Source organism: Platalea leucorodia (genome assembly GCF_965183815.1).
Source record: "Platalea leucorodia genome assembly, chromosome: 3".
NCBI classification, from domain to species: Eukaryota; Metazoa; Chordata; class Aves; order Pelecaniformes; family Threskiornithidae; genus Platalea; species Platalea leucorodia.
Window position 1 is genome coordinate 86,518,477 of NC_138825.1, and position 27,896 is coordinate 86,546,372.

At 35.7% G+C, this 27,896-nt stretch overlaps 1 protein-coding gene across 4 annotated transcripts in view; it reads left to right on the forward strand.

The window, feature by feature from the left end:
• The window catches only part of MAP3K7 (mitogen-activated protein kinase kinase kinase 7), a 49,784-nt gene that overhangs the window by 15,186 nt on the left and 6,702 nt on the right, over positions 1–27,896 (forward strand). Inside the window, exons 4-14 of one of the 4 annotated variants that reach the window (XM_082306636.1) lie at positions 291–336; positions 1,024–1,162; positions 2,308–2,432; positions 5,913–6,041; positions 8,212–8,342; positions 8,758–8,839; positions 10,006–10,157; positions 10,792–10,951; positions 13,512–13,592; positions 19,928–19,992; positions 25,735–25,843. In XM_082306636.1, the coding sequence (XP_082162762.1) occupies positions 291–336; positions 1,024–1,162; positions 2,308–2,432; positions 5,913–6,041; positions 8,212–8,342; positions 8,758–8,839; positions 10,006–10,157; positions 10,792–10,951; positions 13,512–13,592; positions 19,928–19,992; positions 25,735–25,843 (1,219 nt within the window). Of the gene's footprint in view, positions 1–290; positions 337–1,023; positions 1,163–2,307; positions 2,433–5,912; positions 6,042–8,211; positions 8,343–8,757; positions 8,840–10,005; positions 10,158–10,791; positions 10,952–13,511; positions 13,593–19,924; positions 19,993–25,734; positions 25,844–27,896 lie in introns of all 4 variants that reach the window. The other 3 variants (XM_082306635.1, XM_082306637.1, XM_082306638.1) reach the window with 3 other exon arrangements.

A 27,896-nucleotide genomic window follows, 5' to 3' on the forward strand; every position in this document is an offset into this window, starting at 1 on the left:
AAGTAAAGGCAAATGACTTGCAGTTTGAAGACAGCATTTGCTTTTCAAGATGGGGGGAGGTCATTCTGTTCTTTCCTAACTTACAGTGGGAACTAAGTATAAAACTGATTTCTGTTTCTTATACATAAATATGTACCATTCAAACTGACTCTTTACCCCATAGATAAATTTTCCATTAGCTGAGCTATGGAGACTTTGCAGTTCCTATCAAAGAACTTTCAGTTTACAAAAGCTATTTTCTGCCCCAACGTTTAAAACATCCTTATTTTTTGTCCCCTCCTCCCTCAAAGGTGTGTCTTGTTATGGAGTATGCTGAAGGAGGTTCTCTGTACAATGGTGAGTATCATTTCAACATAGTGTCTTCCTGGAGCTGAAGTGCTAGTGTTAGGACAAACATGATCTAAAATATGAAATTGTTTCATACATATGTCTCCATCCTTGGAGATACTTAGAAGCCACCTGGATGCAGTCCTGGGCAACTGGCTCTAGGTGGCCTGCTTGACCCTGCTTGCTGGACCTCCAGAAGTCCCTTCCAACCCCAACCATTCTGTGGTTCTTTGAAATTCTTAAAATAATTTTAAGGAGAAAGGAGCGTGCTTTTAAAAAACACTTTTAAAAACCACTTTTAAAAAACAGTCCACTGGTTTTGTTTCTTGATACCAGGTTTTTATATTTTACACAAGTCATCTCGGGTTTTCCAGTGGAACATCTGAAAAGATTCTTCCTTAACTTGTAAATCCCTCAGCATTTAACACAGACTTTACCAGGGATAGCTGAGAACAAGCAACACCTTTCATATTGAATTTTAACATCAAAAATTATGAAAAACTTACTAAAAATTTGAAAATATTTTGACGTTTCCATTATTTTAACAGTCTGCAGAAGGATATTTTCAGTTGCAGTGATGAGGCGTTGATAATTACTTAGATTCCATAGAGCTTTCTGACTGGTATGTTGTTAACTCCATTGTATCTGTTGTAATATGCAATAAAGTTCTTTTTAGTTTGTGCCTTTGTTTTGCAGTGCTGCATGGTGCTGAACCTCTGCCTCATTATACCGCTGCACATGCCATGAGTTGGTGTTTACAGTGTTCCCAAGGAGTGGCGTATCTCCACAGTATGAAACCAAAGGCTCTAATCCACAGAGATCTGAAACCACCAAAGTAGGTTTATGATTCATATTTCGTATTTTCTTACAATTGGAATTTAAGATAATTTATAATAATTTCATTGCATTTGAAAGAAATACCTTTAATTGATAATAACTTTATTGGATGTACTATATTCTAAATGAAAGCTGTGCATTTGAAACTTCAGTTGCGGAATGATGGTGCATGATACAGGAAATGAACTGCACTCAGTTACTTTCTGTTAAACGGGAAAAAATATCCTGCTCCTGTCCGGCATCATGGAAGAGGATTTTGATAGGGATAGGGCTTCTAATCAGAGGCATTTAAAATGGCCCAGCTTTACAATGGGTTGTGGTGTTCAGTAAGAGAACGTTAGGTGGGGGGGTTATTTGGTTGCTTGGTTTTAGCATCGTATTTAATCTGGTATATTAGAGCTCTTTCCCCACATGGCCATCCTCCTCTGTCCCCTCCTTCTGCCTGTTCCACTACCCCTGCCAGAATCTCCCATCACTTTCCAACTGAAACAAAAATGAATAGTTTTCTGCTCAGTCAGTTTGTTGATCTGACTCATTTTACAGCTTCAGATCTGGCTCTACAGATGAGGTGGAAACAGATTTGGGGATCAGCAGGATCACCCTCTTTTCGTGCTAGCCTGCTGTTATTGTCAGATAAAATCATAACATGAAGCCACACTTTAAATCTTGAACTCTTTCTTGTATCTCCAGTTTTGATTTAGAGAGCTGTTGAACACGTAACTTCGAGTGCTTTCATTTAAATTAAATAGCTACATCGACTGACATTAATGGGAGTCTTGATCGTTCTTCTGGTAAAATTGTAACAGCACTTGTTTTTCAGCCTCTGGCATCTGAAAGACTGATTTTGTCAATATATGCTTAGTGGTTTACTATGGGTAAATATATTTATTTAAAATCTAGCATGTAGAAATACTAATAAATTACAATATATGTTTGATTATTTGAAAATATTTCATATGTTCAGATTAGGCACAAGTGACCTTACTTATTTCTCAAATTACAAAACTAAAGCACTGAGAAGCAAAGCTTTAGATATTCAACTGTATTAGAATGATAGTTGTTGGGATAAAAAAAAATCAGTGGTTTGTTACCAGACTATTTCATCCTACAATTTTAATTTTTTTTGTTGTTGTTCTTTGACAGTTTGCTCTTGGTAGCTGGGGGGACAGTTCTAAAAATCTGTGATTTTGGTACAGCCTGTGATATTCAAACACATATGACCAACAATAAGGGAAGTGCTGCTTGGATGGCACCTGAAGTTTTTGAAGGTAACAATAATTTACAGTGTCAATATTATGTGTTCTTTCTAGGAATGCAACTGTGAATGAATTTGGTATAGGAAAAAGAGCATCATGTAATCTTACTTTATTTCAATCAGTGTACTAAAGTTTGAGGTAACAGCTGAAAGAGTCTTGGCAGAAGTCTAACATTTATTTAAAAATCTGTATGATTGTATATTGCCAAATAATATGCAGAGTATTGAAGAGCAGCACTGAAATGACTCTTACCATGTTAGTATTAGTTAATTACATGAAGATGTGGAACCTTTATTTGTGTCATTGCTGAGATTTACGTAAGTATTACCTTTAGACAGCTGCTCTTTCTTATTTTATAAGCAAGTAAAACACAGCCAGAGGGCTATTTCCCCAGGATTGTGCTGTTTCCGAGATTCTTAAGTAATTTCAAACTCTTCTGACATTTAAATATGCTGTCATTACTTTCACTCCCTATTCTGATCAGCTTTTATCTTTAGAATTTCCCCGTTAGTGTCTCTAAATTGAACATAATTGCCTTCATTTTCAATCCCCCACTTTCTTGTAACTCCATCTGTGTCTGCTTTTTATGTAATCTAGAGATTTGATGTGCTTCCTCTTTCCTACATACTGAGAAACTTGTTATTAAGAGTTGATTTAGTTAAGTGGGAAAACAAGCTGTTTCTTGGAGTGTAGCGGGGAAGACACTTGATAATTAGATAGGTATAATTGCTGCATGATTATCAGAGAAATAATCCAGTCAATATTAGATTGCAAATTAAACACCTTTTAGCCAGTCAGTACCTTAAATTATCATTGCGATTAGCAGAATGGTCTGGAGAAGTCATCTTCCTGCTTTAGGAAGCAAGTGTCCTGGTTTTGATATATTTGACAAGTGCCTATGTGCAGCAATGGTTTCCCAGATTCTGGATCCAAGTGGCCTCTTCTTTTACTGTCCTTAATCCAGAGAGAAGGAGCAAATTATATATGTCCATATACGCTTCTAGGAGGTGTTTCCTCCCAAACATCACCTTTGGAGCTTTTGTTTTGAAGGTACCTTTTTCTCCCACATATTGCTTAGAGGACCCACCCAAGGGTGATCTGTTTCATTCTGGTGCCTAAACATTTTCCATTATGTCACCTTATACTGAGGCACCTACTCTGTTTCTTTAACTCTAGCTAGGAATGCTTCTTTTCTTAACATTTGTTTACTATTAAATGAAATTATATAAATAAGAGATCATTTTTTCTTTTTGAAATAACCAATTGGATGATCTGTGTTAAAGCTAGATTTTTTTGAGTGAAAAATCTTACTCTAAACCAGATTTTGAATTAAGTATATTGTAGGGATTTACAGTACATATCCTAATTCCTCTGGTGTATGAATTCCGCAAGGCAGAACAAAGAAATCTTGTATTGCAAATTTATTGTTGGACAGCAGCAAAAGCCTTCAGTTTACAGCTGGTTTTATGTACTTTTATCAGAAGCATTTAGTGATAATGACAAATCTTTATACAAGTATCAAGGAAAGAAAGGAATCTAGTAGCTTCCATGGTGCACCATATCAAGTTACTCTTGAAACAGTTATTAAACTGCTAAAATTATCGTATCAAATGTCAAAATTGTTAAAAATTTGTTTGCTTACGCTACTGCATCAGAATTCAGCAATGGAATAAATGCTAATATTATTTTAGTACTTTTCTAGTACTAACATTTTTAGATGAGAACAATAAAGGCACAAGAAGTATCTGTTGTAGATGGCAGAGTGCTCATTGAAGTAATTGCCCTAATATTAAAATTTTCCCCCCATTTTAAATATTAGGGCACCTAAAGCCTTGTACAGATCAAACAATCTAAATGAAACCAATATCATTTAGCTCAGGATAAAGTGAAAGAGAACAAGTGCTCTAATTTCAGAACTCCCTTTAGAAGAAACTTTTTAAATTTCTTTGGGATAATTGGATAAATCAAGGAATGGTTGTGTCTATCTGTTATCCTGCCTTGGTCTGTTACATAATGAAACAGTACAGAATACTCTCTCACTTCTTTTGGACTCTCCATTCTCAGAATTAGTCCAAGACTTCTCAGTCACAAAACAGGGTTTCCTTGCTCAAACAGGAGAATAACACTACTTCCCTGTCATAGGCTGTGTTTTGCAGAAGTGCTGTGGCTGCATAGCGAAGAGGGACTGTTTTGTTTCCCTTAGCAATCTGCCGTTGTTAACAGATACCTTTTTTTCCCAGCGCCTTTGAGAAAAAAAGCGGACTTTGCTATTCCCCTTCAGTAACTTTTGAACTCGTTAGCCACATTCAGCTACTTTGATACAGGTGTAAAGAGTTTTGGAGATGCCAGGTTCTTAGAGTTTTGTAAAATCAGTAGCTGGGAGAAGTCCAAATTAGCGCCTTCACTTAGAGAGGACTTGTGGTTCATGCTGCAGCCTGTCTCTCCTGTCTGCCTTGCAAACTTGCTGGTCTGCAAGAACTGGCCTGAGAACATGCTGCTTTCCTTGCAAGGTTTGTCAGAGGTATGGGGGCAGAGGAAGATGGCTCATAGGTAGAGTGGAGCTTATTGCAATTGCATACTATATGATGGGTATCCATATGAAACTAGGTTTCTTTAATTCCACTGTTTAGGAAATGATTTGTCTCAATGCTTTCTGATTACGTATTAAAAAAAAAAAAACAAAACCCTCTTGGCCACTCGATGCCAAGTTTGATCCTTGTTTGATGGCAGATGAACAAATCTCTATCATTTATATTCACACATTTATTATGTCATTAGCCATTCACATTTCTTTTTATTATTTGCGTGAGTTACGGTTACAGAGCATACATTCTTTCTTTGCAGTCTCTGAACATTTTTGTTCATTATTCTATATCCACTACATGTCTTCCGCACCTTTAACAGGAGTCTTAAAATATTGAACTTATGGTCAAAGAACTTTAAGTAATGACATGACAAAAGGAGTAAGAATAATAAACGGGGAGGAAATAAGATGGTGAGGAATTGAGGAATCTGCTGATTTGTTCATATGCTAACTCCTAGTTCTGCTAAAAACCTGTAATTAATAAAGAGCAATGGATATGACGGGTATGTTATTGACTGGCATATTGTGACTAACATGGAAGAAGTGAATTCAAGAAGACTATTTAGAGTAAGCAAGCATAGTCAGTTAAATTCTGAATGCAAGAGATCTTTGAAACTTAATAAATTGCATTTTATATTATATGAGAAAACTGACGCATTTTATCATTTCAGGATGATTCCAAGTGAAAAGGATTGATTTCCAGAGAGGCATTCTTAACGATCCTACTGTCAAATGATTTCAGACTTAGGTTAGCGTGAATCAGCCAGCTTTAGAAAACTGTTTTTTTTCTTAGCAAAACAAATGTGAAGTGAAAGGAAGCATATAGAGCTATTTATCAGGTCAAACTGTACTTCTTTTTAATGTGTTATATAGAAAAGAGACAAATTGTATTGATGGCTTTCTTCCAGGTAGCAATTACAGTGAAAAATGTGATGTTTTCAGTTGGGGTATTATTCTCTGGGAGGTAATCACCCGTAGGAAACCTTTTGATGAGATTGGTGGTCCAGCTTTCCGCATAATGTGGGCAGTTCACAATGGTGAGTTGAAAATACTTTATTGCATTTGAAGTTGTGTATTTGACCTATAAATTTGCTAAACACTCTTAACTGTGAAGCTTTAAATTACTAGGTTTACCATTTCATGCTTCATTAAATATGCATTTTTGTCATAAAGACTCAATAGTTAGACACTACCACTTTTGCATCAGTGTGGATTGTGTGTTATTTGACTGCTACAATGCTTGCATTTCCTGCTACATGTAAGTAGTGTATGAACAAACAAGGAAAAACAGCCACATTCTTTTTGTTATGACACTCCATTTTAAAAGTGATCTGAATCATGTGCTACAAAAAACCCCACAACCCCTCTGTCTGGATGAATGACAATTTTACTAGCCAAGTTGTGTGTGTCTCTCTCTCTCTCTCTTTTTTAAAATTGGGTGTCTACAGTACATGTGTGAGTTTAGGTAACTTGACCTGTCTTTAGAAATGCTAGAAACTGTCAAACTTCTGCAGGACCATTAGGCATTAAAAATATTACTTTGTTTTTCATCTTTTTTGGTTTGGTTTGGTTTTGTTCTGCTTTTTGAATTATTTTACCTTTATATCTAGGTACCTGCAGTCATGGAGCAGGACTCTACTGTGCTAGGTACTATACAGAACAGATTCTCAGGAGCTTAGAATATAAACAGGAGACAATGGTTGGATTCAAATGGACAAAAGAAAGCAGTGGTACAACATTGGTCAGAATAATAGACTGTAGTATCGTCATGCTAGTGGTGTAACTTTTTTAACAGTGTGTTTTTAGGTACCATGGCAAAGCAGAGTTTTAAGAAGAATAATAATAGTGAAGTAGTTCAGTGAATGTCTGCCAAGAGTTTCTGCCATTTGTGAAAGACAACAGCAAAGAAAGCATGAACTTGTTTGGAAGATGTAATTAACAAACAAGCAATGAAGGCCGGTACTCTGCCTGAGTGTCATTGCTTCAGTGCTAAATGATAGAAGCTTAAGGTGAGCACAGGCATCCTATTCGATGAAGAAGAGAAAGGGGCAGACAGCGATAGGATGGATGAGCATTGTAGTCATCATAATGCACAAAGATAGATGTTTGCAAATGGCATTTTTGAATGAAGAAAGAGATTCTCCATTTCACTTTTTCAAGGACAGGAGTCATTGAGATTAGGAGTGATGAGTGCCTTGCATAAAAGCATTAACTGTAAAAGTAAGCATAAATGTAGTAGTCATAAATCAGAAAGCCTTGGTAAGGTGCAGGAGTATCCTTTAAGGGGAAGACAAATTCCCTATCTGCCCCTACTTTTGCTTTAAAAACTTCTCTCTCTTTTTTTTGTTTTTCTCTTCCCCCCCCCCCCCCCCCTTTTCCTTTTCTTCTTTTCCTTCTTAGGAAGGAAATGTTCATGCGCTTCATCTCACTTGAAACCATTGTGGCACTCTTGAGTCATGTATTACTTGTTATGGTTAATACGTTTTTAAATACTTGCTGCTTTCTATGCATAATGTCACTACATCTCATGTATTAAACACAACTGGATGTCCGTTAATTGTATTCATTGTTGAAGCAGTAAAAAGAGTAGAAACTTGAACCAAAAAACATCTGAATAGTTATACAACAGCTGAACCAAAAAACATCTGAATAGTTATACAACAGCTGAAGTAAAATATGTAATTAAAAATGTGTATAGGCCATGAAAAAGTCACCTGAAATTGGTACTTCCAGTGCTTAATAATTTTTCAGGAAGTTCTTAAGAGCAAAATCAGCCCTCAAAAATACTTCCCCTCCCTCCCCCCCTCACCCCGCCATAAGTACAGCATTAGGAACTGTTACTACTTGCTTCCTAGTTTGGTCTAGAGCTTTATTCTTCAGAAAGTGGTAACATACTCATTAGCCATTGTAATACGTTGTATTTGGTCAGTCAGTGAATTTATTCAAACCACTACTGAAGGAAAAGTTTAATTTTCTTTCTGCTTGTTTGTATGTAATTGTAACTTGTATTTAGTGCAAAAGAACATTTTTTTTGTCAGTTTTTTGTTTCTAAGAGAGAAAATTAAGTACAGGCCAGTTCTGTCAGACTACAATTAACTATACATTTTCATGTATTTATTGAGCAAAATACCGGAGAGAGATCAGTCACTGTCAGTCATCTTACAGTCTGTTTAACAAATTAAGGGTTTTTTCTAATTTCAATTATAGGTACTCGGCCACCACTGATCAAAAACTTACCTAAACCAATTGAGAGTTTAATGACCCGTTGTTGGTCCAAGGATCCCTCACAACGACCATCCATGGAGGAAATTGTTAAAATAATGACACACTTGATGCGGGTATAAAAATTTATTTTAGTATCTTAATCATTTTTTAACCTATTAAGTTGGGAAATTGAATTATAAAAGCTATACCTTTTATCACAGTCTAAAGGTGGGCTTGCATGTTTTCTCTCTCCTTCTCTCTCTTTTTGATAAAAATTATCAAATTATTACAGCAGAGAAGGGAAATCGTTCCTCTCCTTATGAGAGAGGTATACTAATTCATAACAGATTTGGGGAAATTAATAAAAATAGTCATAGATTTATTTTAATGTAGTACTAAAAATAATTGCATTTATTTCTCCTCTAAATAAATTATTATAAGCATAATATATAATTTATATTTAGAAATTAGTTTATGAGGTACTATTTAAATAATTTCAAAACAATTGTTAATTACTTTTTTATGAAATCATTGCTGTTTTTTCCCCAGTACTTTCCAGGAGCTGATGAACCTCTGCAGTATCCTTGCCAGTATTCAGATGAAGGCCAAAGCAACTCTGCCACTAGTACAGGTATACTTGTATAAATAAGAGAAAAGAACAGCAACATGAAATGATGCAGATGGATTATAAAGCACATTCTTATATTGATTTTGAACTCAAATTGGGAAAGGTAGCCTTTCCAAAATCTTAAGCATTGACAGGAATCTATTTTTTTGTTAAGACCTCATAATATTTAGTGTTCTCAGCCAAATGTTTTTACTGAAGAGTACCTTAGAACAAGCATATAGTAAAAGCTGTCTCTTAGTGTCTGGGTTTAAGGTCTCCTCCTTTTTTCCCATTAAAGTTGCTAGGAATTGGCACACTTTCACTCATATGTAATGTTTAGGAGTTGGCATTTTTAAATTTTTGACTATTCTTGAAAGCTGCACCTGCTTTCAGTTACGATCTCCACAATTTAAACTTGCAGTTGTTTTATATTAAGATGCAATATATAGTAATTTAAATTAAGGGCAAGGAAATCACTGGAAAGGTGAATGGAACAAAATATGAGCTATGCTTTCAGGTGATCTTGACCTGAGAGAAATCCTTTTAATAATAGAAAATAAAGGTCATTCAGTCTTCTCATTTTTTAGAGTACAGTTTTCCCACTTCAGTTGTTTTTAATCTTAGCTGTCTTCACCTTCCCCTGCTTGGTTGGTTTGTTTTCTATCTCCAAATAAATTGCTGTTATTTTGGATAAAGTTTCCTTGGCTACTTTGCAACTTAGTGACCTGTATATTACCAAATCTTTTCAGCTATATCATTGTACTGACTTTACTAGCTGTTCTCGACCCTTCAGCACGTGATTTTAAGATATGATTTATCACTTCGAACTGTGAATATATATTGTCTGTTGTTTTTCAGGTATTTGTGCTCCTCTACAGTTAATGATGGACTTTGTCATTAATTGTGAATGAGGTTGCTAGTTGTGTTGTTAACATAACACCTACCTCAACAATTTCAGAGCAAGCTAAAGATTGACTTCAGAATGTCATCAGAGTACTTCGTCATGTATTCTGTCTTTTTCACTCCTTTTACTTTTTATGTAAAAGTCTTGCAGCTTGCCTTTCATTAAAAGTTTTCAAAAGTGTTGCTTTAAAGCAAAGTTAGGCTTCTGAGAGTGCTCAAGTGAAGAGATGCGCTTCAGTATTTTTAATGGAAATTCTCAAATGTTTTCCCTTGTTATTGATTTCTAGGTTCATTCATGGACATCACTTCTACAAATACAAGTAACAAGAGTGATGCTAACATGGAACCAAGTGACTTCCAAGGAGCTTCTACCAATGACACTATTAAACGTTTAGAGTCAAAATTGGCGCAACAAATGAAAAACACAGCCAAACAGCCGGTAAGTCAACACGTGCAATTTTGAACCATAATAATGAAATGGACAAAGATTGACAAAAGTGTTGTAACTGCTATGAAACATTAATGTCTTCTTCCAAAAATAGTACAGAATTGGAGCCAGTTAGTTATAGGAAAAGAACATGAAAGGGGATGGGAAAATATTGAATGATTCCAAAAAGGTGAACTGGAAGATCTCCAATGAAATGAAAAAGTAGTTCATTTTGTTTAAAGGGATTCATTAGGTTAAAAAAAATTATATTTGAAAATCGCTGCCTTAATTTAAAACGAAAATATTAGTATGACATGAAAGGATTAAATATTTATATGAATTTTGAAAATACTGTGTTTTATTTCAAGTAGGATGAAAAAATACAAAGACTCTCTTGTGACAGTATTGGCCTAATTCTGCACAATTTTTATCTGCATAAAGTTAGATTCTTTTGAAAGTTGCGGATAATTGGTTCTTGTATACGAATAGTAGCTAATTCATCACCATTTATTGAATTACAAATTTTAAATCTTGTCGCTTTTAAAATGCACATTATAGAAATATTTTTTAACCTACATACTATGCGTATCATGGAGGGGCTTCTGCAGAATGGTTTTTCTTTTTAAAAATGTAACTGTTGAAACAGGGTGATCCTGGCCGTTTGAGTTTACCCCCATCTCGTGGAAGCAGTGTGGAGAGCTTGTCAGATGTTCGCGCACGACCACAGTCAGCCCTTGTTTCAGGAGAAGCCAAAAGGATGAGTGCTGACATGTCTGAAATAGAAGCAAGAATAGCTTCCATCACAGGTAAAATTAAAGGATGTTTGGGGGATAGACTAAGGAATTGGAAGGAAGAAAAGGAGGAAGTAAGATGTAAAACATACATAGTCTTTCAGAAGGTTAATACCATTAGCCATGTGAAAATGCTTTAACTTTTCAAGTAGTCTTTATTGTCCTTGATTAATGTGGGGAAAAATGGCTTCGTTCACAGTTGTACACTCAACAAGGTTGAGTATTTTAATTGGGTACTTTTAAAGTTGCGGAAGAGGTTACTTTTGTTGAATTAGACTTTGACCTTTTTAAAAAATCATTATGAGATTTCTAAATATCAGTCCTATTCCAAATGCATCTGAAATAATGTTATTTCATCTTTGGTAGCATAATTATTTCTAAAATAACATTTCCTTCAAGGTTATTCCTATAATATTTTTAAATTAAGAGGTGGGTTTAAAGTTCAGCATGTTCCCAAATAAGTTTTAAAATCCACTTTGACATATTTCAGAAAGAGATACATAGTTAGATTTTATTCAGCAGATAAACAAAGCATTGGTGTCTTTTGTTTTTTTTAAAAAAAAAAAGCTACAGGTGTTTTGCCAGGTTTGCTTCAGGTAGCTATAAACTGTTGTGTCTAAACATTGAATCCTTGAGTGAATTGGAATTTATGTGTAAGTATAAATATATAATTTTATGGTGAAAGCAATCTTTATTCTTCCCAGAAAAGCGAATTAATAAAAATGTGTATACTTGGCAAACACTTTCTTGTCTCTTTTCTTCATCAAAGATATTGTTTGTTAATCTATGCAAACTTCAGGTTTTAAGTTTCATGTGTGAAACTTTTTTTTGTTATAGTATATAACAGATTTAAATAATCAGACAAAATCACTTTGCTTAGTCCAGGGTTATTTAGCTGTTCTAGTATTTTTCTACCAATCTGAAAATTAGGGTAATCAGGTAGCTGTAATTAATAAGGAAATATGCATCATATTCTGGCTTTCTTGTGCACCATTAGTATTTCATTTTTGTTCTTCATTGTATTATGATTACTCCAGGATCATGTTGTACTAAATACTGAAGTTACTCATGAAATAATTTTATCTTGCCCTAAACACTTTTTACTTTTATGTTCTTATTTTAAAGCCTTATTCCAAGATTTGTCTTTTGTATTGTCAGTCTTTGACTGGATGGTTGTGTAGCGCATCTCACCCTGAATATCTCTAAAGGTTTCCTAACACAGAAGGCAGCTGTGTACTTACCTGATAATAATAACATGCTGGTTTTATTTTAAGATGTGTCAGGACTCACTTTGGTCACTGACACTCTAAAGTCAATGTCAGTTTTTGACATTAGTGGAGATAACCTGGCCCTCCTTTGTGTGAGTTTTTAATTTTCCTGGTTTGTCTTCCTTAAGTACATTGCTCTGAATAGTAACTATTATTTCAGAATATTCCAAGATTTTTTTTGTTGCTATGACTGTAGGGTTTCGTTTTCTTGAAACAAAAGTATATATTGAAAACACTAGTTAGTTTTTTTAGGAAACCACTTCAGGCGGTAGTGGACTACTAGAAATTACATCAAACCCATCTGACCATAACTTTTTCAAAAAGAGTTGAAACAGCACTGTATTGGTTTTGCTTTGGTTTTTAATCTTGTTAACTGTGTGACAGAAATAATATGCTGTGAACCTGAAAAAAACTGTGTGGCTGGGTGAGAATTGGGCTGCTGTTAAGCGTAAATCAGGTCAAGAATTATTTAATCTTCTTGTTCCATCTATCGCTAGATTAAGTGTAAGAGTAACTCACATAACGCACATCACCATTACTTATTAAGTTTGAGATGGATATGCTGCAACGTTCTGCCTTTGGGAGGTGTATTCAGACTTTCCTCTAAATGGGAACTATTTATCTTAAACTACACAAGTAGTAAAATAAAAATTAAAAAAAAGTATGATTAGATTTTATTCCAAAGTATATAATGTTTTTTGAACATCATTCAAAAATGAAAAGGTTGGTAGTGATATCCAATTTGCAAAACAAAAAGTCTTCACTAGGAAGGCAGGAATGATTGTCAAGTATAATAAGAGTAAGCATTTTTTTTCAGAGACAGATGAGATTTCCTTTAAGAGGAGGTGATTTAAAGAAACAGAAGTGCCCAACTATTACTCTTGTTTATAAAAATAGTTTGTACCCAACACTAAAGAGAAAATGTTATATAAGTTCAGGCAATCAAGAATGTATTCTGAGTATACAGGTGACCTGAAATAATTTAATTTGTTCTCTGTTTGGATAATTACATTTGGTTTTCCCTTCCTTGTTGCCATGCTGCTTTCTGTGTTTGACTTTTGTGTTGCTAACTATAACTAATTACACGGTGTTGTAATGACGGCTAGTTCTGCATTTGTTGCTTTTTAACAGTTGCTTTACTATGTGTAAGCATGAGTGGAAGGCAATGCAGTTTATTCTGCATGACACATTTTTGCATGAACTATAGTTTAACCAAGTTTATGAAAAATGCAGTATTAGGAATTTAATAATTTTGCTATTGCCATTTTAGTGTTTTGCATGTGTATTGTATATGTGTATTTTTTCAGCCTATTCCAAGCCTAAACGAGGCCATCGTAAAACTGCTTCATTTGGCAACATTCTGGATGTCCCTGAGATCATCATACCAGGTATCGCAGACCAGGTGAACGGGTCAATTGGTTAAGATGCCGGAATAATGATCAGACTGCTAAAAATACTTCTTGCTCCAGTTGCTGTAGGACAGAACTAGAAGTTATCCCAATAGTTTTTTCATAACGTCTCTGTAAAGAGGAGCATGATATTTTAGTACAAACTTACTTTTATCAGTAAAGGAGTCAATCTTTGAGTTTGAATTTACTTTTTTTGAAGGATCTTTTCCTTTATGATCTTGATGTTAAGAGTCTTCTTATAGAGCAGAACTACATATACAGTCTTTTGTTATCATACCTCACTTCGTGAAAATGGATTTAAGTTGAAAAATTCCTGTCTAGGTAATTATCTTGCCCTGATCTTTGTTGTGTTTGAGTACCCATTAGTAGAACATTAGTAGAACAAAAGACTTAAATACATTACATACAGAACTTGAAATCCATGTGATACTTGTGATTTAAAAAAATTAACTCTTGATCTGTGTAATTCTTGTATTTGACTACACTTTTCTAGACCTAAAATGTGTCTGCATGAGGTATTTCTGTTGTGTTTACGTTAATGCAAACTAAAATTATTAGGAGAGGCTTCTGACAGGAAGAAAATCAGTATAATCAGGCACCATAACTCGTAATTTCAGTTGGGACTTTAATGAATAATTCTCATCTATGCCAGGTCTATATTTAGTTAGCAGCATATCATTTTCCTTTCCCATTCCTTTTCTTGCAATCAAAGTGGATTTCTTTCTTTCATTTCATACTTCTCAAAGCCTAAAAATAAGTATAATCAGTCCCAAACTGTGATAGGTGTACCATTAGCAGTATGCAAGTCACTTCAAAATGATTTGTCAGAGGCAGGAGATCCAAGTAATAGTATCTACTGCCAATCTAGAGATCCATTAAAAACTGTGGACCCCCTACTCTAAATTTGTGTCATTTGAGGAAGTTTCCTTTCAAATCTTGACATTGTTTGGTATTTAAAGTTCAATGCAAAAGATAATTTTGTACAGAAGTTTCTTTCAAATACCTTTATTGAAGTTTACATATAAAAATACACATTGTCGAAAAATAGATTCCAAACAACAGTAGCACCACCTATGAAAAGAAAACCTGTTTGGCATTGAGGCTAACAAATCAGCAAGAAAGTTTACTAGTGTAGCTTTCCACTGTAATTTTCAAGTAGTCCTGGCCTGCCATGACATAAGTGAAATCCTGAGAGAGCAAAGAAAGAGGAAGTGATTTGTCAAGTTTTGCAGTGCCAACATGTGATGAGAGCCTGCTAAATAAGCTCTAGAAGCTGAGTGCCTCTTGTCTGTGCACACTGCCTGCATGACAGCACTGAGGCTTCCAAGAAACCTTGAAACTTTTAGAGAAAGTCAGTGAAATCAAATGCCATCTCATTTTCACAAAGTTGATTGTACCAGTCTATTGGTTTTACTTATTTAGTCAGAGGAAGTCAATCAGATATTCTTCACCTGGACTATTTTAATTGAACTTGACAGGATGGGAATTCCAAGGTGAATTTGGAATAGATACAAGAGAAATAGCAACCTGTAGAAATGAAAGAAGGTATAGGATTGGAGCAAGCATATTAATGAATTTTCTCAAAACATACTCTTAAGGTATTTAAGTCTTAAATAAGCGATAATGAAATTCACTGTTAATGTTTTATCAGAAGTGACTATTCATAGAGGAGGATTAGAGTATCACATAGGGTGAATTTTGTTGTGACTGGGGAAAAAAAAATGGAAATAGGGTAAAATCCAGGGTGATGCACTGTGAGTCATACACTAACAACAATTTCTTTTAATAAAATGACATGGAACCATAGCAGATGCATGCAGATTAATCCCGGGTAGTATAAGCCACTAATGTAATGCAGTTTGAAAAACTGAAATCTTAGGATTCATTTCCAGGAAAGATAAGGACGCACAAACGCTATTTACAGGCCCTTGAACATACTGTTCTGGGCAGCCATATAAAAGAAACGTAATGTGTACTCTGAAATAATAGCAAGAAGAGCTACTAGGATGGTATGGAGAGTATAAAGAAGAATCTGAAAGCATGGCTTTTTTAGCCTACAAAATGAAAGCTGAGAAATTAATAATTATTTTCTATAGATGACTCTGCAGCTAAAGACTAGGAAGAGAGAACTACTTAAGCCAAAAGGCAGTATTGGCACTACAAAAAGTGATGTAAATTACCTGCAAATAAGTCTGGGCTGTATATTAAAAGTTTTCTGGCTGTCAGAACAGATTTCCCGTAAGAATCCCAAGGCCAGAAAAACAAAAGAGATTAATTGTTACATGACAGGGATGTGATCATCTGCCCAGTAAACTAATTATATTTATCTGTATACCTAAAGCAGTTATTCAAAAGTACCTTGCTCAGTAATTCTTTTAAAGACAATGTAACGTGGCCTATTTCTCACCTCTTTCCTTTCCTTACTGTCTCAGCACAAGGCTTGCAGTCCTGGCCTCTTAACACACTTTTCGCCTTCTAGTTATAATTCCAGGACCCCCAAACTGGCACCTCCATCTCGATCCCACCCCGTTATATTCCTTAGCGCTTCTGCCACGTCCCCAGCTCCTCCGAACTTCCCTGGGCATGTCCGTCGGTGGGGCGAGCAGCCCGTCTCTCCTTGGGGCAGCGGGAGGGCTGACCCAGTCCGTGCCGCTGCCTGAAGTTCTGCTGAGCGCATGGTGAAGCAGCTGCTTCCCGGAGAGGGGAGGCACCACGCAGGCATGTTACCATGAGTCAGCTGCTTTGGGGCAGGGCTATTTTAGAAGTATGAGTACTACATCTGCTATCATTGGGGTTTTTGGTAATGTGTTGCCTCAGCTGCTTTTCATCCATGAACTGATTATTCTACTGAGGTGGTAAAATACAAATTTTTATCAGTTGAACGTAAAATGTTGGCAGAAGTGGAAGTTTTTAATATATATTTGCTCTTCTTTCTAAATAGGTGTAAATAAGGGTGAACAGAACTTTCATTTAAGATGCTCTTTTGTGTTACTAGTTTACAAAACTTAGAAACTGAAAAATGGATCAACTAATTCCTTTTTTGTGTAAGAACTTGGCAAATGTGTTTTCAGTGGTAGTATCCTGCAACCAGATAGCCAAGTGAAGTATCTTTTTTTTTTTAATTTATACTATATATAATATATAGTATAGATAATAAACACCAACATTTTATTTATTTTTATATATATATATGAAAAATAAAAACCTTAGTAAGTACAAAAGGCTTAAGTAGCTATATGTTTAAAGAAACAAAAAAAAAAAAATCTAAGTATAGTTTGTAATATGATCAAGAAGAATAATTAGAACACCTTTTTGATACAAACCAGTCAAGCAGCATCTAGTAAAAATACCTTCAATTACAGCCTTTTCTTCACTGGCAACGTTAGACATCTCATGTGTATAGCATGCATGCATTTGGCTTTGTAATTTTGTCATCTGAAACTGTGCCACAGCGTTAAGATTTTTATAGCATTGACACTGCATAAATGATTACGCCGGATAGACACATTTTGTTGAGTGTCTTAGAAAGTGGATAGGAATTATAGATGCTTTAGGTCTCTAATTTTTCTATCTACTTTTAAAAGCAATATGAGCCAGAAATCCCACCCTTGTCTCCCCAGATCACTTCATTCTTCCAGAATTCAGATCAATGTTTTAACTTACTTAAAATATCTTCTAACACTGTTATATTCACTGATCATCCTGCACTGAGAGAGAGATTTGGGTCTTGTAGGTGTGTAAGGAAGAGAGAGTACTGTGCGCAAATAAGAAAGTGTAAAAGGAGACGCAAGTATCTGCTAAAGGGCAGGGAGAACAGTTCATAGCTGGGCTTGATATTTGGCAGTGGGGGGTGATCAAAAGCATTAGTAAGTTGTAGAATTTGTTTTTGCTGGAGTACGTGGGGCAGCACACATACTGTTCCTTTTGAATTTCATTTTAGAAAATAAACAACAGTAGGTGAAATGGGTTTTTTGAGACCAGGGAGTATGTTTGTGATGTTTGATTTTTAAACTTAAAATCCTGTAAACCACTGAAATCCTGACATAGCGCATCAAGCTACTGTATAGTGACTTCTGTGCACGTACAAATCTCTTTGCTTTTATAATGAGAAAAAATTAATTTTCAATGGAGGTAGAGGTAAGAACAAGATCAAAACGGGGAGAGGAAAGCATAAAGAAGTAGCAGTGGTAATTTCAAATACAGATTGTATGTTGTATAGTATATTTTTCAATTGAAATTTGTCTTGAATCTGGAGCAATAAGTATTTGTTGATTCGTAGTCTGTTTCTGCTTTGTCTAAGCTATTTGCCAGATGTCTGCAGTAGTTATACTAATTAAAATGGCATTGCCTAGTAGAGCTTGCTCTTCCCTCATGCTACTAACTTGGAGATATTTAATTTAAAGGTGTTCATTTATTACAACACAGTAGTTTTGGCCCCTCCTTCTCCCCTCAAAGCATTTTCTTTTCTTTTTTGCACCCCACCCTGATTATTTTAACATTTTGGCAGCCATGTTCTAATATTTCAGCAACACATGTGCCGGGTTCTTTAAATTCACAAATGTTGCTAATCTGAAATGAGAATTTCAGATATTTTTGCAAGCCTATTTCAGCTGAGCTAATTTTGTAACAGTGTTGTTGAATGAAACATGCACATAATTTTGTATCGGTCGTGGGTGGATCGCCCATATCTTGAATATTGAGATGAGCTGTGGCAGCCAGATGAAGTATCCACAGCACAGAATTATATTAAATGTATAATCTTGCTTGTTAAACTATTAGGTAGTGAAAAAGTTCACTGCAAGTGAACAAGTTCAGAAATGTTGATGTAGATTTGTCATTCACACTATCTCTAATATCAAAGTATTAAACATAATATAGCCATTGATGCTTAGGTAAGTATATACTTTCCCTAAATTTCAGAAGGAAAAGATCAAGACCACAGAAAATTTGCAATTCAAATTCATTTGTAGTCAGAGCAAAGAATATATTCCCATTCGAGAATCCTTCTTGATTTTCTTATATCCTTGTTTCTCATAGTACTTTCTATAAATTTTAGACTACAAAATGTCATGACAAATTGGTAAAGTGACACTGAGAATTTTGTGTTGCTGTTTTGTGGTAATGTGTTCCTACATGTAATAGCACCTATATTTAAAAATTTAAAGTATGATACCATTAGATGTATTGATTAATATTGAATAGTCTTACATTTTTCTAGTAACGGTTGCAAATCAAAACACCTGTCAAGACAGGCTGTGGAGTCCTATGGAAATGACGCTGAATGAGAAGTATCTAAAAGGTTAAAAATGCGGCGCCCGTGACAGGGCTGTGAGGGAGCTGGGCTGGCTGTGGCGCGCAGGGCGGCGGGGCGAGGGGCTGCCCCGGCTGCGGGACGCGTCTCAGATGCTCCCCTCCAGCAGAAAAGTTACGTAATGCAGAGCGAAGAGCAAGAATTTTGAGCATTGTCAGCTGTTACTCAGGACGTTTTGGTGTTTCCTTTTGGACGGACAGCTGACCTGCTCTCAAGAGACAATATCAACAGTCACCGTAATAAAAAGCAAAGTAGCCAGGGAGATTCCATTGCATAATCTCCTTTTATTTTTAAGGAGACTTTGTTTCCTGGAAATGCCTTTGATTGAGTGTCAGTGTTAAAATTTAAACTGTTTTATGTAGCTGTCACTGGTGGATAATTGCTAACAGGTGGAAGGAGAAGAGGAAAAGATTACAGCATTGTGCTCAGGAGGTTGATGGTGAGATGTGATTTAGCTGAACAGTCCCCTTTTCACACTTCTCAGAGCATGAGACCAGGACATAGTTTCGTTCATCTGAAGGAGACAAAGACCAGAAGGAAGCGCTTTTCGCTTCTTAATTTTTGTGAGGGGAACGGCACGCGGGCAGAAGTCCTTGCTGTGTTCCTTGAGCACGCCAAAGAGCAACAGGTTAAAGCTGGCAGCCTGTTATCTTCGCGGTCTAGCTTTTAGAAATCCCCATAACGTAACGCACTTGAAATAGATGTCGTCATCAGCTCCTGCCCCGAGTACTAAGCCTGACCAAATACATGTGACAGAAGATGGTGGAGTAGAGTGCAGCAGCTATTCATGTGGTAGGAGCGGTTATTGTATTAGGGTGTACTTTTTGTTGACAGGCCAGCATGTTTTGAGTTAAAATTCTGCAGCTGTCTCTCTCTCCCCCTCTCTCACTTTCTCTCTGTGGATTTGTACAAATTCCAAGCTCCTCTGCAACAGTCGCACCCTTCTTATCTTGTTCTGAATAGATTTCACTGGTTTGTTTTTGTTTTGTTTTTTTCCCAGCAGGAAACGGACAGCAGAGGCGCAGATCCATTCAAGATCTTAGTGTTGCTGGAACAGAGTCCAGTCAGGTAACGTCTTTCTCGTCTCTTCTTTATCTTGCAGTGAAGTCAACACCGAATCTGTACAGGGAAACTGGTCTGGAAATCTTCACCTTTGATGCTTTCGTAGAAACGATGTGGAAGCTTGGCAGACTGTAGTGTCGTTTGTATTGCATTTAAATGAGATTCCATGAGGGTAATCTATGAATGAGCTCTAGAAGAGAAGTGTTTTCTGTATAGCTCGTGCAGCATTTATCATTTTTATGTACACATGGGTTTTGTGTACCGCTTAATTTGGCTGAGGGCAGATGTTATGCAGGAAAGCCTTTTCACCTCTCTGTATGTAGGAAACAATTGTAATGACTACTTATGATTATCTGAAGCAGTTATACGTACCTTAGACTCACTTTAGGCATAAAAAGAAAAAGCATGTGCATCAGTATTATAAATGCATTTATTATCAATCTCTGAACCCTGAATAGTAACTTAGGGTGGTATTCTCTCCATTTCTTGTGAAAGGTTTACAGGAGGGTGCTGTCATAAAGTTTTGTTTAAAAAAAGACTATCTCAATAAGATATTTTATAATAACATAGCTTCTTATCTGGTATCGTAAGTGCCATGGTAACAGACACAGTGATATGCTACATAAAATTGAAATTGAACTAAAACCAAATTAAACTAAGAACATGTTAAATGAGAAAAGTACAGCTAATGCTTCATTCACATGTGTTTATTTTGTGTTTTTAATTGCTTCATTGTCTTTTTCAGTCATTCACAGAGGCTATTTGGTCATTAGTGTGAATTGGCAATTTTGAGATCCCTACTGTTATTTGGATGTGGGAAACTGGAGCTTAGCATATTCATCACGTTAATCAGGTTTCCATATTAAACAACCTACTGCAATAATCTAAAATAGGTGGTAGTTTTGGGGGTGTCTAGTTATCAGAGAGATGAGCATTTGATCCTTCTTTAATTCCGTGGAGTGTGATAGCCACAGAAACCTCATCAATCCCCCAGGTATTGTTAGTAGAATGTACTATGTACATCTATCAGAAAATAACAAATGAGTCTTAAATACATTTTAATATCTTCAGAGCAGACAGGTTTGTTAGAAAGAAATGAACCTGCAAAATTTAGTAAAGAAACAGATTAGCCTATTCAGTTAATTGTAGAACTAAAATTATGCAAGACTTGGGGAAAAAAAAATTGTGACAGTACATCAGTTATACCAAATTGCAGTGACTGATGTATGAATATATTTAATTATAGGTTTTTTTATTTAAAATTTTTCATTCTGTTCATTTTAATGAATGGTTAATATTTAAAAATATAGAATTTCAGCATTTACTTCGTATCTTAATAACTACTATCATAATCTTTCTTTGAAAGCTGTTCTACTGCTTGGATGGATGTTCTAGCTAAATTGTCCTTGTGACCAGGAGGATACAGAAAAGTTTTTTTGTTTACCTCACCAATTTCCGATGAGGGTCTATAGAAGTACCAGAATCACACTTTACTTTCTTGCTTCTGATAGTGTACGTATTGGAAATCTAAGTGGAAGAATTCCAATTATCTACTTCTATCTTGCAGTTTTTGGAAATGTTATGATAAAATCTGGAAAACATCATATTTTAACAGGCGTGAAAAATGCACTTTGGAAGAAATTTTTGCACTGTCCATATAAACGAATAATGAATTTTCATCCCCTTTTTTTGTGTGAGAAGAGATAGAAAAGTCTGCTGAAACTAATGCTAACTTTTGACATACATATGTTTGTATATTTAAAAAAAAAAAAAAATCAGAAAAAAATTAAGAAAGCAAGCACAATGTAATTATGGCAAAAGACCTAAGATTACTCTTATTGGTTTCTATAGCTCTGGACCTCACTGCATTGAATTCTTATTAAAATTCTTGAACTGCTATCCATATAAGCCATCTACTAGCCAAACAGAAAAAACATCTGTGACTAGCGTAGCTCTGGTCAGTTTATCATATTTCCCCATATGCACCACACCATATATAGGTTATCCTTTCTAATGTGAAAATCCCCTTCCCCCTCCCTCCCTTCATTGCAAACATCCTTCCTCCCCGCATTCCATTCTCCTTTACACCCGCCCTGCGGCACAGCCTCCTTCACCGAGCTGCCGTGGCACTGCGTGCCTCCGCTCCGGCACCCAGCCCTTGTAAGCCCCTAGCCCGCTCAAAATTGAAGGATTGCCACGGTGCTGCTTTTCTCTTTTTTTTTAACTATTTGACTGACACACTAAAGCTGATCAGAAATCTTTTTATTAAACGTGGTTTTCCTGAAAATTGCCGCTGTGTCAATAGAAAATGATTCTGTTACAACCATTTTTTCAATCAGGAAGGTTTTTCCAATTCAGAATGGAATTTTTATTAAGGTAGAAGAAAACACTGGACTTGATAATAAATGTACCAAAGTTTGGGGTGCTTACCTGAAAGAGTAGACCAAGACTCTTGTCTCCCTGCTTAACTACTGGTCTATTTCAATCTGACCATCTTGTATGTTTTATGATTGTATGTATATTTTATTTCTGTGTACTGTTAGAAGAATTTTTTGTGTGGTTTGTATGACTGATGATTACTATTTTTATGTTGTTGAGATACTTAAGGCATTTTCCAGTATTGCTCTTACTGATGTTATCAACAGTGGACAGTAATAGTGCTTTGCAGATGATTTTACTAGTCAACTGACCCTTTTACATCAACAGTTTAGATAGGAAAATATGCTAAGCCAAAGGTTTTTCATCATTGGAGCAGCTGTTGGGAGTGGTTTGGTGTTGAGAACATGTGTTTAAGTCTGATTTTTCACAGATTTCTCTAGTGCTTGGTGACCTTAGACTGGACCTTACTCCAAGTGACATGAGCAGCACTGATGCAGCCCTCCCTGTACAGTCAAATGCTACATTTCCATTTGTTTCCATCCATATACTGTGATGCTCTGTTCATTTTTCCACATAAATTTTTTTTGCACTGAATTGTTTCTTCTGCCTTTCCATTTCCCTGTACAGAAGCATTTTAAAACATCGTATTGTGCTGTCTGTCCAGCACTACTGCTCTTGGCCTAAACGTCTTCGTAACACAGAAACAGATGTATAGACAAAACTGCAGCCATAAAAACTTTCAGGGGCTTGAAGGAACACAGCAAACCTGCTATTTACACTGGATAGAGTCTTTACAAAATTTGATATTTTATACAGATACTGAGAAACATATTCGGCATAATCACTCAAGAACTGCAGGTTGTGATCAGATGCCTAGTAAGGTATCCGTGTCCTTACTTGTGTCAGATGCCTAGTAAGGTATCCGTGTCCTTACTTGTGTATCTTTTATTGGGTTGGTTGTTTTGGTACATCATCCTTCACAGTGCTATCATCATATCAAAATTACCTCTTTTAAACCTCTTTTTTTTTTTTTTTTTTTTTTTTTTTAATAACTGTTGCTGGGCCTTCATAACTCTTACAGTTTACTTTGAAGTGGGGGAAAAAAAATAGTATATTAAAGAAAACCATCTACTGTATTGAACAGTTGAGAAGCAAGGTCAGAATGTATGTGCCCACATGCATGCAAGCTAAGTGTGATAATTTGGGGGATCTGATATTATACAGATGAATCATTCTGTCCGTGAGATTGTGAAATTGGTCACAGACACACTATTTTTTTTTTTTCCCTTCCCTTTCACAGCGAGAGAAAATCCACAGATGAGGAGATCAGGAGACAGGGCTAGTAATGATGATGTCTTTAAATTGGGTTGCCCGTTTAAATTAAACTTGAGGAGGGGATTATTCCTCAGAGCGTGCCAGGTTTTCAAGTCTGCAAGTCTTTGAGAAATGGAAGCTAAGAACCTAACAATGCCACGTGGGTCTGGCCACCTGGCAAAGATGATTTGAGAGTAACTTGATAACAAGTCTGTTGAGCATACTGAGATACCTGGAGGAAGCAAGGATGAAAGGACACGCTTGAAAGGGTAGCAGAAACTGATTGCTAAAGAACAGTCACTGGCTTTTACCTGTCAGAGGGGGCTGGCGTCCAGGAGGCCTAAAGCATTTCACTCAACACACGCTCAAACACTGTAATCGAACAGGTGTTCAGTTTTGAGAACTTCCCTTGGACTTAGATATGCTTCAGATACAAATCCTTCATTTCTATCTCTAGTAATTTTGTCTAAATAATGTTATCAAGGAAATGTTTGGGGTTTTTTTCCGTTGATGGATCAAAACAATCTGGTACAGCAAGCAATCTAGTACAGCATTGAGAAGTTACTGCAACTAGAGTACTCACGTGCCCTTTGCTATCAACTGTAGATATTCAACAAATCTCTTTTTGCTTAAAGGACTTAGACGCTGCTAAAAGTGCTTGCTCTGTCTTCTGACCTTTCACATCGGCAGAGTGTGTTTATCATTCATATCTGAGGACGCTGACAGTAAGCAGTAAGCTTGGCAATTTAAACCTTGCTTAGTGTCAATAAAAACTCCAACACAAAAACTTTTTCAAAAATGTGTGATGCCACCATCCTGATGATATCATCCATCAGGTAATTTCTACAATAGTTTATTGCCCTGTTTCTGGCTAACAGAAAACACTAAATGGTTAATAAAAATTACAGGAGAAATGTAATGCAGTTGAAATAATGGATATTTCAGTGTGTAGAATCTTGTTATTCTTTGCATTGTTACTTGACTGAAATCCTGGCTTTTAAAAATTAAATTAAGATAGGATATTTGGAAATTAGAGTCATAAAGAAATACAGTTTCCAGGTAATGTATATTTGCATGCTTCTTTTGAAAAATAGGGACATTTAATTAATCATTTCATGATTAATACAACATATTGAAAATAGTTGTATTTTAATAGCATCTTTTTACTTCATTTTTTTTCGTCCAAAACTCACTGGGGTTTATAGTCTTAAGTCCTTTACTGTGTCATTTTATGTCAGTGGGAGAGGGGTATATGAAATACAATAATATATATTGTAAATACTAATTCTGAAAGAGAAGCTCAGTAGAATAATGAAGTCTGTATTATGTTTTTGTGCTTTAGTAAACAAAAGGATTGGAGGAGCCAAGCTGTATATAAAGGAACTTCCTACAGAATTTTGTTTTAGTTCTTAATTTGCTTTGTGAGAAAGAATGTACTCATTTTCTAATTGCTTTGCTTTAATCAATTGATCCTTTTTGATTGAACACTTTTTCCATGTTTTCTAAAGATGAATGACATAACCTCTGAGTTAATGTAAGAACCATAAGAAAACTGCAGATTAATAACACCGTAATCTAGTGCAGTTACTAAGATGCATTCCTTTAGTTGAATGTAGTTCCAGCCATTGATTAAACATTGGAAACAAACTTTTATTTCTTCCTTATGTTATGGAGCAACTAGATTTCACTGAATGGTTGTGTGAAAATTAGTAGACATAGTGTCATGCTTGTATATAAAAATCTTGAACACATTGTTCAGTGCTGAATATTTTTTATTATGTTGAATAGCCAAATTATATCCATTTCTTTTTATACAGTAAAGATGGAGTAGAAATGAGGATTAAATTACCCCTGCAATGCATGTAAAGGGTATCAGACTATCTGGAGAGCTCTCAGAGTAAAAGCTTGGGGAGGAGGGTATTTGGGAGAATTACAGATTCAGGTTTCTTCACGTTTCTTTTTCTTTTTAATAATGTTTTTTGAAATGAACCCTTCAAAAAAAATCTTCTGTTAACTTTTCTTGTCATTTTATTTTGTTTTCTTTTATCATTTCAGGAGAGTAGAAACAGCAGTAGATCATCTAGTCCTAGTGTGAGAATGATCACTACCTCGGGACCAACCCCTGAAAAGCCAACTCGTAATCCATGGACACCTGATGACGCAGGTAATCCTTTGTTCATTAGTTAACTTTTTGCCTGTAAAAACTATAAAATATTTATTTGACTATGGTGTGGGCTGTGTGCCTAGACATTAACAAAATTAAGCAGTGAAAGTCACAGTCCATTTTAGTTCTGCTTAAATTAAATCATTACTGCTTTGTTTTGCACACTGGCTTTAAGAACTTCTTTATATAGATTATATGAAGTTACATAAACTTGTAAGCATTTTACTTGTAAGAAAGTACTGTAGATATGCAGTGATAGTAGTATTTAATGCAGATCTTTTAGCACCAGTTTTTGACTGTAGTGTGGTTTGGGGGAATTAGAGGAATAGACATCTTAGAGGATTTTAGTCTTGTGCATTTGTATTATGAATGCACAGTTAAAGCTTTCATTGCTCTGACTGGAATGCTATGTAGGTGAGTATCAGCTGGAATACATTAATTCTATATTTTATCTGTGTTGTAATTTTGCTTATGCAGAATGTACATGTGCACATGATCTTACTGTTCTTAAATGAACTAACCTAAGTGTGTCTGCAGAAGTGTTGTAAATGCTTCTACTGTAGAATCACTGTTCTTTTGTTATGAAATAGGATTAAGAATGAACATAATTTAATAGTTGAATTCAATTTTAAAAGTCATAATGCACTCCATTATGAAAAGAACCAGTACTGGAATGCATGAAAACAATGGATGCCCACAAATTCCTTTTTAGAATATAAACAAGAATTACATTTTTTGTTACCAAAATGTACATGTTGAATCTGAAACTTAGTCTCACGCTGGTACCTCATAGTGCCTCAAATTCTGAAATCTTTTTCTTGTGATCAGTTTCATCTTTGGCTGATCAGATCCTTTCCTTCTTTCCTTGTAACAAATTGCAAAATGGAAACTCACATGTGGACCAACTCTTGCACAAGCTTTTTTATATATATATATATACACACACATATACACACACACACATATATATATGTGTGTATATATATATCTATACATACACACACACACACAAATATATATATGTATATATATGCACACTTGTATTTTACCAAATATAAGGTGATTCTGTATGTAAGATGTGTACTCTTCTTTCCCCCCCCCCTTGTTTTAGTGGGAGGAGGGCAGCATACTCGTATTTTGCTTCTGTGCTTTCTTCCTTCTGTCCATTGTCACTTTGCCTGACCACACTCTGAATTGTCACTCATCATTTCTCAAAGCCCTTGCCAACTACCACAGCCCACCCTGTGCTCTCTTTTGTGTAGCATGGATCCCGCGTTGCTTTAGGCAGTGAGCACTTACGGGAATTGCTGCCTCACATGGAAGCAAGCTCTTACCCAATCAATAGTTCATTGGGAACTGAAAGCTGCTGATTGTATGCCAGTGCAAAGGCAGTTTGTCCAAAGTCTTTGGCCTTAAATGCAGCACAGCACTAGAGCTAAAAGTCAGGTCCATTTTCTGGCCCACAGAAATCCCTCACCTTATACTCAGGTAAATACAGAATGTACCACATGTATATTTTTTCTTGTTAGGTTTACACAGTCCATGAACAAAGAATTGTTTGAACTTCTAAAGAGAGAAATAATTTTAGTTTTCTGTAAAAGAGGGTACATTTTTAAGTTAATGAGGCAAAACGATAAAATGAGGATGCAGCCGAATCTGGTCAATCACAGGAAAAGTTACAGTTCTTTGACACAGTGCTGAAATGCTCAGGAATGTAATCTGAAGTATTTTGCATGTACTGATGTATTTGAAACGTTGCAATAATTCCTTTGCTGTAGCAGTATTCCATATATGGCAATAGTCTAATGTAGGGAAGGACTTTTTATATTGTTCTCATTTAAGATACTGTGGTGATTAAGTCTCTGGTTTTAGGGTTGTTTCTTTCGGTTTTTTTGTTTTTTTTTTTTTTTTACCACCTTCCAGTTTCCTTACAAGCATACACTTAACCACTTTTTCTCCATTCCCACTCTCTTATTTCTGTTTCCTTTTGAAGCTGCTCTTGGAGATAGCATAGTCTTTGAGGGCAACACCTTAGTTTCTCTACCACGACTAC